General features: G+C 46.4%; 1 protein-coding gene across 16 annotated transcripts in view; it reads left to right on the top strand.

Annotated features, from left to right (window-relative positions):
- Positions 1-16,368, top strand: part of EIF4G3 (eukaryotic translation initiation factor 4 gamma 3) — a 117,010-nt gene that overhangs the window by 61,628 nt on the left and 39,014 nt on the right. For 12 of the 16 annotated variants that reach the window (XR_003253769.1, XR_003253770.1, XM_026067420.1 and 9 more), the window contains 3 exons: positions 2,293-2,415; positions 7,573-7,675; positions 11,981-12,853. Coding sequence is in view for 14 of the 16 variants with exons in the window: in XM_026067420.1 (XP_025923205.1) it covers positions 2,293-2,415; positions 7,573-7,675; positions 11,981-12,853 (1,099 nt within the window). In the remaining 2 variants the exon portion in view is untranslated. Of the gene's footprint in view, positions 1-2,292; positions 2,416-7,572; positions 7,676-11,980; positions 12,854-15,590; positions 15,907-16,368 lie in introns of those variants that run through there. The other 4 variants (XM_026067427.1, XM_026067423.1, XM_026067421.1 and 1 more) reach the window with 2 other exon arrangements.

Here is a 16,368-nt window from a genome sequence, read left to right as displayed (position 1 = left end):
GAATTGTTTCAGATCAACAAAAGAGAAATTGTTCAATATTATGCCTTGTAAAAGGTAGAGAGGCAGTAGCATTGGCAAGTTGTGGACTCATTTGCAAGGGCCGAAAGAGCCAGAACTATGGCACTGTGGAAGTGGGTAGAGACTTGAAGACCTCTTTTCCCCTCTTCCCAATTCACTGGTCAGAGTTGGTGAGAGAGGAGGCCAGATTAATGGAATTTAATGTTGATGTTTTCTATCAGAGAATTACATTATTAAGAACTCTTAACCAGCCAGAAATATGGGATTTATGCATGTCTCAAAATAGAGAATATTTGTATCCTTTGATTTTTGAAGATGAGCTGTGAGAATAAATGACGCTTGATCTGGGAAACGGGAAGAGCTGAACAATGAGTTAGCTGGACTTGCACGAAAGGCCTTTTCTGTAGCTGCTGTCATCAAAGGGTGATGCAAGTCTTCTGCCACCTCTTCACCATCCTCCTCAGTCATGACTGTTCTTTCTTTTCAGCATCCAAAACATGACATGGCCTGATCGTTGATGCCATTTGAAATGCAAAGATGTTCAGAAACACAGAACTGTGGTTAAGACAGTTGCGGTTTCATGCCAACAAAACTAAGTTCTTTGAAGCAGAAGAGCAACAGTGTTTTTTAAATGACTGAGCTGCTTGTCTCTGGATGTGCTCTTTCCGACAGAGCCCGCTAACACATGTCACAACTGAGGAAATGAGAGCAATTAAAAGAGCAATAATGTTCATAAATGTATATGTGTATACATGTCCACACACAAGTTAGCTGAGTATTAGAGTACTACAAGCTTTCAGGCAGGGAAAGCATGTTTTAATGCTCTTGACTGCTTGTCAGGAGGAGATAAGAATTCCTGCCAACTCCTAAGTCCTTGTTGCTATGATTAACTGAAAGATGTAGCAGAAAAACACTAGTTTCTTCTTTTTACTGAGTCAAAAATAAAAGAGAAGACCAAGAGCATCTTGTCGACATCCCAACTAGCATGCGTGTATTCGCTTGTGCTACAACCCAGAGAATCCCCAAAATGCCACATGATACTGAAGTCCGTAGACCAGATTGCAAAACTCTGCTGCTGCTGGTAACTTTATATGTTGTTGATTGAGAAAAGCACCCCGGTTTCCAGTGCTGCTTCCCGCTCTCCCAAGAGTTGTGTGTCCGGGTTTGCTTGCAGCTGGTGCATCGTAGTGGGCGCAGCAGGGCCTTCTGCATGCGTTTTGTAGAGAGAGTGCTAGCGCAACCAAGAGCTTTCGAGAAGGTTTGGCAGACATGCACAAACGGTAGCACTGCCTTCAGTTTTATGGAAATCTGCAGTTTTCATATTGAAGATAAAAAAAAACCTCTTCCAGATAGATGAAACTAGACGGCTTGACTGATCCCCCTATTCAGTGGCGTAGATTGGCTCGCATGTTGGTCGAGGATTCAGATGAGTTCCTTCCCGAGTGATTTATTTTGGGTAATATTTTTCTTTCCTGTTTTGAGGGTACAAAGAGATTCGGGGAACATACTTGTTTCCTAAATGCTAATGAGTTTCGTAGGACTCCTGTTTGTTCTCCCTCTGTTTCCCTTTCCTCTGCCCAGCATTTTTGTGTTTTCTTTTGTTTGGTTGGTGTGATTTTTCTCAGCGTGGAAGGGAAAAACAAAAGCAGCTCTGATTTGCTTTCCCCCTTTACCAGCAGCTGGGTTGGCAAGGTCACTGAATTTCACATCAGGATAATAAATTCTTGAATTGTCTCTTTCTTTTTTTCTTTTCTTTTCTTTTTTTTTTTTCCTCTTGCACTTTCTACTAACCGGCAAGCTCTAAACTGTCTGGTAAATTTTCTAAGCTTCAGTAAACTTATTTTCCAGAAGTAAGGACCATATTCTGCATTAAGGGATCATGCACTGTAAGGCACATATATCTTTTTAAAATTGTTCCACCTTTCCTTTGCATCTGAGAGAATTTGAAGAGGTGCACACGCTTTGGCCTGACTGGTATGGTTGATGAGCTTTTTGATTAAATAACGCTTTAAGATTAAGGGATGACATACCATGCATTTCAAGTGGTTGAAACAAACCACATTCCAGCGTTCCTGCAGAATATCCGTTCAACCCGGAGCCTTTTTGGTTTGCACTTGGGTCTGGCTTGTGTAGTAGAGGTTAATGTAAGCTGCTTTGTCGCTCATACCGAGCGTGATGGAAATCTGTCCTGTGCTTGCTCTCCTTCCTGTAAACCCCAAGGATGGCGTGTCAGGGGCAGACTTGTTTGAAGTATTTCTTTATTCAATATTGCAGATCCGAATCCGGGATCCGAACCAGGGGGGCAAAGACATAACGGAAGAAATTATGTCTGGAGGGGGCAGCAGGAACCCAACGCCTCCCATCGTGAGACCCACTTCCACACCTACTCCACCTCAGGTAATAAAGTGGCAATATGACCTTCTGTCGGCACTGTCTGCTTTCCTTGGCTGTTATAGCCAATTCCTGTCCATACTAACGTCTTTCTGCTTTAGTGGTGGTGTTTTAGAAAAGCCAGGTTAACCGTAGCTCAGGAATCTTATCTCACAAGCTTCCAGATCTGGTCTCTGTGTGTGTGTTCAGCCTTCAAAATGCATTTTTCTAATGTAGGAAAAAGCGTAAATATCCCACACTGACATTTTCCATAGCTTGTAAATCTCTTGAAGCAGTCTGCCGTGCACCTATAGTTTCTGACCTCTTCTAAGCCTCTGTATCGTGCTTCATCTGATAAGTCCGCGTGTAATGTCTGAAAATTAAGCTGATTGAATATCCAAGCCTGGTCTAGTCTTTTTTGACTCGGGGCCGAAAGAGCTCTCTCAGACTAACCGACAGGAGCAGTCCGGACACAAACGTGAGTCCACCTTGACGTGAACCGCCTGAAGTGGCTGCATTATCTGATTAGAAAATGATTTCTCGCCTTTGACCACCTCTCTTCCGCACTTGCGGCCCAAAGAGGCGATGCCTCCTTGGTCTCCTTGCAGCTGAAGAGGAGCCGTATGGCAGCTACTGCCCTCTTCCTGGCTGCCGGCTTGGCGTGGCTGCTCGTCGCCCCATACCTTATCTCGGTTCTTCCTTTCTTTCGGGAAGCAAGGGGAGACGCTGCTCAGCCACAGGCTGCTGAACCTAAACTGTTCAGAACAGATGGAGAAGAAGAAACCGGACCTGCTCTTTGGCATGGGCCTTGAAAGCTGGCTCTGTTTTACTGGAGGTTATTGCCCTCCACTCAGAAACCTGGCATGAAGACAGTCTCACAAAAGATCACAGCGGAGTCACTAAAAGCATTTGCAGTGCTGTCATCGAGACGAAAGAAGAGCTCAGCCTGCAGATTTCCCCTCTGTTGAGACAAAAGGGGATGGATTTGGCTTTTGACCGTTCCCTTTTTTCACACGAAGGCAGCGCAGTTAGCCGTGGGCTTTCTCCTCCTGGTCTTCAACCTGGGCAAGCAGGGGCAAGGCCGTGCAGACGGCCCCGTGCTTGAGCAATTCCCGGCGAGCTGGTTTCGCAACGCCCAATACCAGGTCTGCAATACTCAGGCGGAATAAACCTTCTTCTGCCAGACAGTGGCCTGGCGATTCGCAGCTACAGCTGTAAGGGGAGAGAGCAAAGAGCTGGTTATGTATAAATTTGTATACGTATAAAATTGATAGTACTCCTTTCCAAGCATTTTCCATGAGAGAAGACGTCAGTGCTGTAAATGCTGTTTGCACGCCAGTGAGACCTTGCCGGTTACTTTGTGTTGAATTATTTACTCCGTTAGAAGTGTAGAAGAGTTGAAAACAGGCAGGGTTTCAGATTGTGTTTATGGGTGCTACAGCTAATACAGGCACTTACTAGATCAGTTTTGCATTCTGGAATCTATTTTAAGACATTACAATTAAGTCAAACAGGACGAAATAAATTTTTTTTCAAGAGGAGGTTAACAAGCAGGAGCTGTTATCAGCTGTAATTTTTGTGCAGCGCACACCAGTGATGTCCAATCATCTACTCTAAGCAAGGTATGCAAATACTTTGTTGTTTCATATCCAGACTTCATTTTGATTAGGTACTTGGAACCACTTTTGTTAATCACCAAAGAGCTCTGAAGTAGAGCTCACCAGAAAAAGTTCATTAGTGCAACGTAACTGAAAATGTAAGCCTGCTTAAGCCAGGAGGTTCAAAGTTATTGTCCCAACAGCATCTATAATTCACTTCTTTTGAGCAAGTGTAGTATCAGGGATGAATTCGGTGGTGCTCAGTTGATGCCTTAATACGTCTGCTCAGTGGCTGCATTCCAGTAGCTGCGGCCGTCGTAACTTTGAGCTGTCTAAAATTGGTGAATTTGAAATATTCAGCCACAACTTTGCTTGAAACTTGCCGGGGCTTTTTGTATTCCGTTTCCTCGGCTGATAAAAACTCTGAACGATCAGGATGAGCTGAATACGAAAATAAAATATGCTGAAATGCGCACAGTTTAGGACATCTCCCAAAAAAGATGCAAGAAGAGCATTGCACAGGGCATTCGTTCCAGCGCTGCTTCACGTCGGATGTGGATGCTGGTGGTTTTGATAGCAGTTCAGCTGGCCTCGCACTCAAAACGTGAACGTGCCGCCTCCAGGCTTGGCAGAAGCATCGCCTAATGGAGGCGACTCCCTCTCCGATGGCGTTTTTGAAGGATGCAGGGCTCCAGTAACGCTTCCTTTGTGCCCACTGCCCATAGCCGCCTCCGCAATCTCAGCAGTTCAGTGACCCAGCCGCGGAGGGAATGGACTTGCTCTAGAAGTGCGTTTTGCCGGGAACGGATCCAGATTCAAGCGGAGCGATTCCGAAGCAGGCGAGCTGGGAGAGACGGTAGACGATCCCAAATGGCCCTTTTTCGGTACGCCTGCCGCCTCGTTTCGCTGCGTCGCGCTGATGCCTGGTCCAAGTCACGCTGAGCCGGGGCCGCGGCTCGGCGTAGGGCCAGCCCGATTCCTGCTGCTGCTCGTCCCTGCCAGAGGGATGGGGAGAGGCTTCCCTGCTCTCCGGGCAGGTGTCTGCAGGGAAGCCTTAGCGGGAGCTGGTACAGGCTGGAGTCGCCGGACTGCGATTTGGCAGTGTGTTCAGGGCAAGGCGGCGAAGGGCAGGCGATACCTGTGCTTATGGACGGGGTCTTTAAAGCTCCTGGATGAGAGAAGCTGGCAGTAAGTGGAGATGTTATTACAGTTATATTCCTAGCAGTATGCTGTTTTTCACATTAAATTGCTTGGAAGAAGTAGGAAAATAGAAACCAGGACCACTGCTAGAACCTGGCTGCAGTATTTGCTCAGCACGGACATACATAAAAGACCATATTTTAAAGAGTAAGACGTGCTCTTATTTACCTGGCAAACCTTTTCCACGTGTTGATGAATTTTTCACATTTTGTGTTTGCTCAGTTTATAGGCCGTGGTAGGATAGAAGAGCAGAGAGAGGCTCTTTTAGCATCATAAATCATGAAAGTAATTGGAGTGTTTTTTTCCTAGAAGGTCTCTAAATGCTCCATTTTAAATCTGGGAGACCTGTCAGGGTCATTACTTAAGTACCATTTATATCGCTTTGCACTGCGGTTCCCACAAAATGAACGAGTGCTTTCCAAAGCTCTTAACTTTGGGTCAGTAGAGGTATTTTCTTTCTAGGCTTACAGGTTTCTTGTCCGCCAGTCTCATTTGGTTCCTGTGGTTCTTATTGCATTCTCCTTTTTCCCATTGCTTTCGTCCTTTCATTTTCCAAAAATTTGCGTAATGATCCGCTGCGGCTGAGGGGGAAGTGTTCTTGAAACGTGCTCGTTTGTAAAATTGTGTTTCGTTTGGCTTCCTTTGGATTTGGCTGAAGGTCCAAGTGCAGTTCCTCATCCATAGTCCAGCCAAGCTCATCAAACTCATTCCTGCAAGAGGAGCAATCTCAAGTAAAATTTCAAGCCTTCAACCTGCTTGCTTAGATTTTTGTTGTTGTTGTTCGGGTGTGCTTTTTCACAATCCTCCTTCACCCTTCTGTTACCCAAAATGGTCAAAATAATGTGTATTGAAGATAATTTGCTCTTTATTCTGCACTGATCAGAAGTAGCTGCTGGAAAACAGGAGAATAAAAGAGGGTCCTAGGAAAATGAGCAGGTTGCCAGAGGGTTCGTTTCTTAAAGAAGTTAGGGAAAATAATTTTTGCGTGAATTTCTGAGGTGTCTGAAGGCAGTAGACATCTGTGTATTGGGCAATCTGCTTTATCCTGATTGCTTAAAAAAAAAAAAACCCAACTTTTCCTGTAGATCTTCTGAGAAGTCAGCGCAGGTAGGTTGCTAGCTAGACCATCCGCCTGCAATAAGCTGGGTCGTTCTTGGTTTTAGGAATTAAATCTAGTCGGATTCTCTTCTTTTCATGCCCCCTGGTTTGTGTTCGAAGGGATTTCCCGAATGGGAATGGTTCTCTTCAGAACTTCCCCCCAGGCTATGTTCGCTCTAATGCGCAGAAGTGCTTTACCTAGAAGTTTGAGCGAGTCTGGTGCAGTTATTTGTAGTCCTACGAATACGGGGTGGTTTTTAATGTCTTTCTCCAACCTTGATGAACACAAGTCAAGCGATCATTCGTCCCGTTAATTGGTTGGGGGGGAGAGAGTTAAAATACGTGGAATATATTCCATATATATTCTTGGCAACGGGCTGTATCTTTTGCAGTCTCGTCACTTGCCAGTCCCGCAGTTTTCTTTTTCCATATGGAAAACATCAGGCTCGCTCTAAGCTTATTGGGAACCAGCTCTTCCCGCTCTTCTTTAGATTGACACACAATTTTTTTAATTCCCAGTATCACCCCAGTAAGTATCATCCATAAGTCTGTTTGGAGAAGGTATTAGCTGTTTTTTTGTGCAACCATGCAGGTATAACCAATGTAGGTTGTTTTCCTAGAGCGTGATAACGAATATGTGTAGGCACACACACACACACACACACATATGGATACGTATGTATGTATGTTGTTGGCTTTTTGAACCGACCCAGCCTGCAGTTCGTCAGTGCGGCCGACTTTTATGGTTAACAAAGCAATATCTCACGATAGTCCTAGCGGTAGCTGCCATTTCAACCTGCGCTTTTCTGACGTTTTGCTCAAAAAATAAACCCAGATGTTGGAAATTGCCCATCAGTTGAGGATGGAGTCGAGTCCAAAAAAGACGCTTAAATTACGGAGAGCTCCGGGAGTCTTTTGGTATATACCCGACTTTTTTTTTTAAACTGCTCTCAGTAGCATTTCTGCTGCTCATGGGGGAAACATTAGGAGAATGAAGTGTGTTAATAACTGTGCTGTGCTGCCTTTATCTTGCTGTCGTTAACAGTAACTGTCTCTTTTTCCCCCTTTCCTGCTGCCTTTTCCTTCTTCCCTCTCCCATGTACTTTTTGAATTTATTCAATCGGTCTGGATATCTTTTCTTTCCTTTTCTTTTCTCCCCCCCCGCCTTTTGCTTTTCTTTTCTATCCCGCCCGACCCTGGTCTGCCGCCCTCGCTTGCTTGCGCTCCATGTTGCTAGTTTTTGTGTTCGCACGCTCATTATCACCCTTTTTTGTACTTCAAATCCCAGCAGCTGTCCAGCCAGGTCCCGGAGCCCAGCCCCGCGCTTTACGGGACCGTGGAGAGCCCCCACCTCGCCGCCGGCGCCCCCGCGACTAGCAGCCCGAAGCAAGGTTTGTTGAAGGATATTTCCTCCCTGATATTTTTAGTCTTTTTTTTCCCCCCCCTTTTTTTCTGGTTGGCGTTTGAATAGTTTTGGCGTGGAGACAAGCAGGGGAGCAGTCGGCAGAAATAGGAGGGGAGGAACCTCTTTTTCTCCAGCGGGAACATTTAACAATGCGTTGCTAAGGGAATTAATTGAAATTTGCCGACGTGAAACTGGTTAAAAATAATTTTTATTAAAGCTTCTGCTTCCTAAACGTCGTTTCAGAGCCCCTAGAAGCACGAACCTCCTCTCGCCCACGTTCCGCCCTTCAGAAACGGGTGTATTGACTATGAAAACGCTCTTAGCCGCAGAAACTTTATATCGTTTGGACAAATTGTCAGCAATGACACCTAACCAGATCGTCGTGTTTCTCCTCCAGAGCTGTTGGTTTATCCTGGCCAACCATCAGCGTTAGTCGGTCTGTGGGAAATAGTAATTAGAAAAAATATTACTGTGCGCAGTGTCTCATAAGCGACTTACCAAGTCGTGCTTAGTAAAGCTTTTAAAATTGCCCAGATGAAAAAAGTTGCTTAAAATGATAACGTTTCATTCTCGTATATAAGGATATATATTAGAATGGAGTTTTAAAATATCTGTTTTAAAAAAAATAACAAAAAAAAGGTGTCCTGGGAAGGGTGCGTGCCAAGTCTCTCCCCGCACTGCAATTTTATAGCTGTCTGAAAGCCGCTGGAAAGCCRTAGTTAATAACGTGAGTACTGTGCCGCGTTAATGGACCGGGTGCTGTAGTGCAGAGCTGACATCCCTGCCTGCTTCCCGTTTACCCGCTGCGCTGCCGCGTCGGAGCTCGCCGCCCGTAGCAGTGGGTACAAGAAAGCTGGGAAGTGCCGTCTTTTCCTTCCGAATGTTTCCCGTAAACCGCCGGACTACCACGGTTTTTAAGAGCGCTTGCTAAAAGCAGACGAAGCCCCAGAGGAGCCTGGCTCTAGAAAAGAAGGGAAAAAGCTGCCGTCTGATGCCTCCAATGCCGATAGACCCAAGCGGCGGCGGAGCCGGCGTTCGACAGAAAGCAAAGCGTCCCTGCGGCTAATTTGCGCTCGATTCTAAAATTTCCTGAAAACGTTGTTCTTTTGCAGACACGGCTTGGGCTTTAGGGCTTCTTCCTCACTGAAAGCTGTTTTACAGATAGACCTCTAGACCGCTATGGTTCCTGCAAGCGTGCTGCAGAAACGTTGGTCGAAAGGGACCTTTTGGAGACCGTCTAGTTCTTAAAAAAGTTCAGATATAGCTATAATAAATTCGGAGTGATTCGGATTCAGGTCCGTATCTTGGGCCTTGTCTGCACAGGGTATCCAGGATGCTTTTGGCCGTTGCGCCAGTCCCGTCACAGTACGGCAACTTTATGGGCGAGAACTTTCATTTCCAGGACGAGCGAGTCGTCCTCCCTCTGCTCCCTCCACGCGCTGCGATTTAACTTAATCCCTTTGGAGGCATCTCTGAGTAAATGGGAAATAAGCGGTCTCCGTTTATTTAACTGCACGGGTCTAACTCGAACGGCTTAAAAATAAACCAGGAGTTTAACCTGGGTTTAACGCTGATAAGCTTTCCTATGTTTATCTCCATTACATCCCAGAAAGAGAGTCCAACATTTCTTCCGGTCCAAAAATTGCTGCATAGCGCCTTTATGTAAGCATTGGAGAGCAAGAAAGAGGTGTAAAATAACACATCTGTGAGCTGGGGATGGGGGGAGAGCCGTGGTGACGTGGGGTATGGTCAAAATACGGAGCAAGGTGAAGGGGAAGGAGGTTTGGCTAGCCTTAAAATTACTTAACCTGGGCTAGAGCCTTTGACTTAAGGGCATGTCTACAAATGCATGTATCAGAATTGCTTTTCATTCATTCATTTTGTGTTTTTTTTTTTTTTCCCTCAAAGTAAGAATAGACACAGATACAACTGCATTGCAAAGAAAGCAAGCGAATGTTAAAACCAGTATTATCGCTTCCCGTAAGTCCCCTTCACCACGTTCGTTTTGTGGCTCAGACGTTCCCGCGCCCTTCAGCGGGCGTATTCGTTTGCATCAGCCGAAATTTGGTACACAGCTACCATTCTAATTTTGTGATACGCAGTGATCATTTTGCGGTTATAAATAGCCGCGTGCAGCACTTGGCCTATTCATTTGGTTCAGGATCGGGAATGCTGCACATGTGCTGTGCAGGCGCACCAAGCCACTGTTATTTTTCGCTGCTAGCAGTCTGCAGCCCCTGTTATTTTTGTGTTTTAAGGCGCAGCGAGAACGTGGAGTTGGGGACTGTGTTTGCGTTTAATCTCCCTGGCTTTCCTGCAAAAGGCGAGCATCGGCGAGCTGCGTTTGCCGCTTTTGAAGCGGTTTCTGCCAGGCTGCAAAGTCGGATAGGATTTGGGGGAGCGCAGGGGAGGCAGACCCTTCCTGCTGTGATATCTTGAAAAGCGGCATTATTTGGGCTCAAAGCGGGTCCGTGCTAGAGTCCCGCTGGTGCATAAGTATCGCCAGTCCTCGAGGGCTGCAAATGCAAGGATATTGCTGCCGAATATAGGTCAAGCCGATCCCGGCACATATCTGGCTTTAGGCCTTGGCTGTCGCAGGAGTTGCAATAGGGTATAATTGCGCGTGAAATCAGAGCTGTCAACTTTTACTTAGTTTGAGAGATTGTGCAGGCGCGGTGGGATGTTTGGAGTACTAGTGTGTTGGGGGGGGTTTAAGCCTCTTTCCAAATGCCGAGATATATCAGACGCGGAGAATGTATAATGCAGTTTGGGGAAAATAGATTAATATGAGCTCCCAAAGCTTGAAAACCTCCGGGGCCCTTCGCTTGCACCGTGGCTTAGCAACGCGCGCTGCAAAAACCGTGTGCGAAGCCAGCGCTAGTGCTGCCTCGCAAATGTTTGTCGCGGGACAAAAGATGGAAAAATGGCAGCGAGCCCAGCGATTATTTTCGGATAAACACCACCAAGTACAAATGGATTCCTGCATCCAGACGAATCTTCCCATCCGCCAGCCTCGGCGGCCTTTGCCGCTGCGACCACCCAGCGACCCAGCTCCCTCTTGCTGCTCTAATGCCTTTGGATGGAGGAGATGGCAGGCGTCCATCCTTACTCTAATTTTCTAGTTTACCTCTCGCTTTACCGCCTCTGAGGTTTCAGGTTGCCCATCGTTCTTCTGCAACGCCCTCCCGAACGACTTTTCTCTTGAAATTTTGCACGTGCTGCCTGTATCCAGTAGCTAAAACGTCCTCCAAATAAGGGGTGGTTTGAAGAAAACGTGTCTAAAATGCAAATGTATGTTTTTGCTGTGTTTTTTGTCTCACAGAATGTTTCTCTAGACACTTCAAATGTTTTTGGTTTTGAGTAATCTCCTTTGAGTCAAGGGAGAGAATATCCAGGCCGTTGTTTAGAGCGAGCTTTGAATTTTGAGGACGCTCCGTGCGTTGTCTGCAGAAGATGGTCCAAAAATCAGAGGTGCCGCGTCTCCTTTTCTCAACCGATTTTTCTTACACGGAGCCTTCAGGATCAGAGTCGGTTGGGCTACTTTAATCCGCCTTTTTATTCGTCCCCCCCCAGCCATCATGTTAAAGTAGCTCCCCGTCATTTCAGTGCTCAGAAAGACTTGGGCCACCTCCATCCGTGGAGGGGAAGAGCTCCCTCCCTGAGGACAGATATAAGTGACCTCGTCTTAAGAGTGATTTGAAACTGCATCGTTGAACCTTTATGGTTGACTTCATGCTACCAGTCTAACCTGGGTTGCAGAGCCGTGCTGCAAAGATGCAATACCCCAAATACCCAGAGAATACTTTGCTAGAAGGCATCTTTGACTTTAGCTTGCCTGGGTCTCGGTGTTAAAACCCCACTCTCCCCTTGAGGCAGAATCCAGTTGAAGGATATTTTTGTCTTCCATCTTACTGCGATTTCTGTGAAGGAAAATGCTATTTTCAGCGGCAGAGTCTCTGTACGAGTTCCACGTTTTGTGATGTGCTCGCGGGCTTTTTCTCTGAAGGCCTCCTATTTACCGCAAAGGCAGCGTTCAGGAAAGTAGAAGCAGCCATTGGATTTTAAGGTTTGCCAGCCGCAGGTGCTCTGTTCTTTTCTTTTTTTTTTTTGCCTTTAGATACAAAGATGAGCTTCAGAAGCTTCTACTTTCTTCATATGAGCTTCCTGAATAGCACACAGTACCCAGGGAAGGTGGCTTAGATATGGCTGGGGAAGGTGGCTTAGATACGGCTAGGCAAGGTGGGATTGACTGCCATTGTAACACTGATTTTTTTGTGTTTTGCTTTCCCAGAAGAGAAGCCAAAACCAGATCCAGTATTAAAACCACCTTCTCCAGTCCTCAGACCAGAACCTACCGGAGAGAAGAAAGATCAAGCTGGCCAGACGAGTGAGGCTGCCTCCGTGGAGACCCCACCAGACCTTCCTCCTGCTGCCTCGCCGACCCCGGCGGCTCCCGTGGCGGCCGTAACTCCTCCTGCTGCTGCTGTCGTGGCCGTTCCTAGTAAATCCGCGTTTACAGCTGACTCGGAGGAGAGCTGTGAACTCGCCTCCCCAAAAGAGGAGGTAATGCCTATATCTAATGCCGCCCCCTGCGCGGACACGTCGGACCCTTCTCCAGCGGAAGAGGCTGACGCCGACACGTGCAAGGAGCCTAGTAGTGTAGCATCTAGTGATATTCCAGTGACTGCTAGTACTAATCTAATTAATGAAATGAACGGAGTTAGTGAAAACCTACCTGCTGCCGAGACTACACCAGATGTAGCCCCAGAGGAAGTGGCGCCATTGACTGTTGAATCGGAGCCACCCGAAGCACCTCCGGCAGAAGCGGAAAGCGTGCCGTCTTCCATCGCGCTTCCCGCCGCTCCCTCGCCTCCGCCGACGCCTCCGCCGACCTCTCCTTCTCCTTCTCCTCCTCCTCCTCCTCCTCCTCCTCTGTCCGTTGCTGCTGCTGTGACCACTACGACTCCTCCTCCACCTCCTCTTCCGTCTCCTAGTGCCCTCCCTGGTCTTCAGGGAGATTTAGAAGGAGAGGAGGAGAGCACAAGAACTACTCTTAGCGAAGACATAAAAGATACTGAAAAGAAGGAAGAGACCGAAGCAGATGGGCAAGCGGAGGAGAGCACGGAGTCTCCGAGTTTGAACTCTAGGAAGAGTCCTGTCCCAGGTAAGCATTCGGCCTCGTGGTTTTGGTCAACTTGAGGATGAAGGAGAGGYGTCGTTTCTCTATTAGATGTTTCCTTTTGTATGTGCCAGAGAAAAGCTAACCRTGCCAGGTCACCGTTGTGACCCCCAGCAGTTTTGGGGGAACCTGTGGGTGGTTTTTTTTTTCCTAACTATAAAAATATGTCGTGATGTTATCGGAAGCGGGTAAGTGAAACGGACCATTAAACCGATTTTAAGTGCCTGAAATACTGAGCGTCACACACCTAGATCTGCCCAGCCTTGATTAACTGTGCATCCGTTTTCCTCAACGAAAGCAACACGGACGCAAAACACCCTCTTCCCCCTCGTTTCGGCTCTTCTGCCTTGTTTCGCTGTTCTTGGGTTTTTCCGAAAACAGGACTCTGCAGATGGAAGGGCTGTTTAGGAATTACTTAGTAGCTGAAAAATAAAAGCTCTGAAGCTGCCTTTGAAAAATCGATGCTGTTTCTGTGAGTGTCGTTACCTGCCTTTGGTTTCAGAGTCCTGTCTCATCACTGTTTTAAGCATTTAGTAGATTAATTCAGACAGTCTTATTTTCTTTGCTGCATTTTCTACAGAGAACTGCTTTTTTCTTTTTTCAGGAGTTCCTGGAAATGAAACTGTGGGAAATCAGTTAAATCAATTAATTTCTTGCATTTAGCTGTCTGAGAGACTATAAAGGTGCCTATTACGCCTACGTAGCGGTGTTAAACATATAAATGTGTCGAGTCTTTTAGACCCTGTTTTGCAGTCGTTTCAAAATTGCAAAGCTGAGGTTGTTTTAATTGTTAAATGTCCTTTGAATATGAAACAGGTGAAGATTGGACAAGACTGAGGGAAAAGTAAGGTTTTTTTTTTTTCCTTTTCCTTAACAAAACACTTAATATTTTCCATAATTTAACTGTCCTGAATATTTCCAACTTCACGTTTTTAATGAGAGATTCAGGCCTCGAGTGATCGGATGCAGCTCCCGTGAAGACTCGGAGAAGCATCTGAGGCTGATTGTTTTTAACATGTTTTTTGGGTAAGTTTATAGCGTATTCAGTCCTCCAGGGCTTCCCCTCGCGCTGGCTGGTTTGGGAAGGGTTTTTCCCCAGACGCCAGCTTTTCGCCCTCCGTTTTGTGCAGAGACGCTGGTGGCTTCTGACGGAGCAGAAAACCTTCATCGCGATCTCCGTGATATGTTAATCCTTTCGCAGGCAAATGATATCTGTCTAATGGCGGCAGTAGCATCTATTACCGCGCTCCGATATGGATTAATTTATATGAAAAGCTGGGCCTGGCCTGCTTCCATGTTTGTGTAACGCTGTGCGAGATCGATACGCTGCATTTTACCAGTCCGGTGTCTTGAAGAGAATCCAAAATGTAGAAAAGAGCAGAAAGATCCCTTTGCTCTGCCAACTACGGATTTTTTTTTCCATTAATGTTTTTCTCTTTTTTTTATTCAGCTCAGGTTATTTCGCTGCTCTTGCAGTTCTTCCCACCTGAGCTGCTTCATAACACAAATTAATTTCCTTACAAAGTAGAGAGATGGGGCTCTTGGTATAAATAAGGTTTTACCCAGCCAGCTTCCAGCTTGCAGCGTTACCGTTTGCTTTATAATGTCCTGTAGTTTAAATTAAAAAAAAAAATTTTTTTTTGCATACAGCATTTTGGGTTTTTAATTATGCAGAGGATTAATTATAATGGTCTAATTTCATTAGACTAGGCAGCACACATTAGCCAATAAATTGGTTTTAGCTACCGAGAAACAACTGTTTCTCGAGTCGCCAAAAACACCGCTTGAAACTGTGACTGCTGTTAGAAGTTGAGTACCCAAGGATGGAGAAATACTCTCCAAGGCAGATTTTTATACTTTCCCCATCCTATAATGAGGCTTCTTTATGCTCTCTGGAAATAGGATGGAAATTGGAATTCTTGAACATGTGCCGCTAAGCAGGAGCTCCGTCATTTTTCAGCAATATTTCTTGGGRGTTTCCAGTGCCGTGCGGGCTGTCGGCCAAAGCGTGGGCTTATTACAGAGCGGTTTAGGTAGCTGCCCATCCTGGCGTTAAATCCTGCCGCTTTATTCCCTTTAATGGGAACTGGTCTCGTTTGACTTGGCGAATATTCGGAGCAAAGGCCTCCAAGAGTAACCGAATCGCCGCGGGAAGCTACTGCCGGCGTCTTCGCTTTGCTCCCGCAGCAAATTTCTACCTTCTGTATTTATAATCCTAACACTTCGGGGGGTTCTCAGTGCTCAATCGATCCCCTTCCCTCCCTGAAGTCGTGGGCAGGATTGGTAAGACTTTGTCCCCTGTATTTGGCGTTGGAGGTGACTGCATTTGAGGGGTGGGTGAAAGTCCCTGTAAAAGTCGGAGAAGCAATATGTTTTTTTGCTCTACCATACTATATATGGAAAGAATTACATGCGGACCATGGAGGCTTTTGCTTAAACATCTCTATCCAGCAGCTCTTTTTTTACAGCCCAAGATAAGGAATTTTTTACGGCRCACCTAAGGAGACCGGAGCCGGCCAGAGCTGACCCTGTTGCGGTCGATGGGAATCTTCCTGTTTCTTTTCCACTGGCTTTAGGTTTTCACCAGACTTGCAACGTCAGAGTATCCGTACGGGAGCATCTATGTTACATTCGTATTTTGGAATGATCGGAATATGCTTGGTATTTATTTTACACTATATTCAGGTATTTCTTCCGTTCTTCATGTCTTACATTGCATTAGCCTGCACGATAGCAATTGCCTGCAAAACGGGGAAGATTCGTCGGTGGGTTTCAGAGCATTAAACCAACGACAGAAGTGCAGGTTTTTTCCTCCGGCAAGCAGTACGTCGTCCCTGAGCGTACAGTTTCTCGCTGGTGACTGCGTTGCCCTTCTGAACACCCGGCAAAGGGTCTGGCTGGATGAGACACGCTCGTCCTATTGCAAGTATTCAGCCAACAGATCTCGCTTCTGCCCGTGCATGAACGATATCTCGAGATTTCTGGGATTGGCCATGCTGTTACCTGCAAAGGGCAAGAGCACGTGGCTTTTAAAATGATTAATCCCGTCTCTGTTGCAAGAAAACAAAAATACAGATGTTATCAAAAGAGGAACTCTGCTTTCAGCTGTGATCCTCACCAAAACCATCGCACTCGGTGTAAGTCAGCGACTGCGTACGGTTGCTTTTGTTATTAAATTCTAGTTTTTCTCAAGCAACTTTGCTGGCTGTGGTAAGGGAYCCACATTTCCCAGGGACAAGACAGGAAAACCCGTGTTGATGCAGGGGGATTTAGCGAAGGAGAAGCCCACCAGARACGCTGCAAATGCCTCGATGTCCTCTGTCCATCCTGACTGTTAGGAGAAGAGGGAGATAACAGACGGATGTCCGTCCCGGGCAGAAGTAGCAGCAAAGGGAGCCAAAAAAGCCTAATACTCGCCGAAATTCAAAGGGCGTTTTTCCTGCAGAGCTAATTTCTCAGCAGAGCGCTTCGAGGCAAGGTGTTCCCGGCTGACTCCTGCT

Source organism: Apteryx rowi, unplaced genomic scaffold (assembly GCF_003343035.1).
Source record: "Apteryx rowi isolate R43461 unplaced genomic scaffold, aptRow1 scaffold_259, whole genome shotgun sequence".
In the NCBI taxonomy this organism is placed as follows: Eukaryota; Metazoa; Chordata; class Aves; order Apterygiformes; family Apterygidae; genus Apteryx; species Apteryx rowi.
Note: the sequence above shows the minus strand (reverse complement) of the source record. Positions and strands in the feature narration are given on the sequence as shown.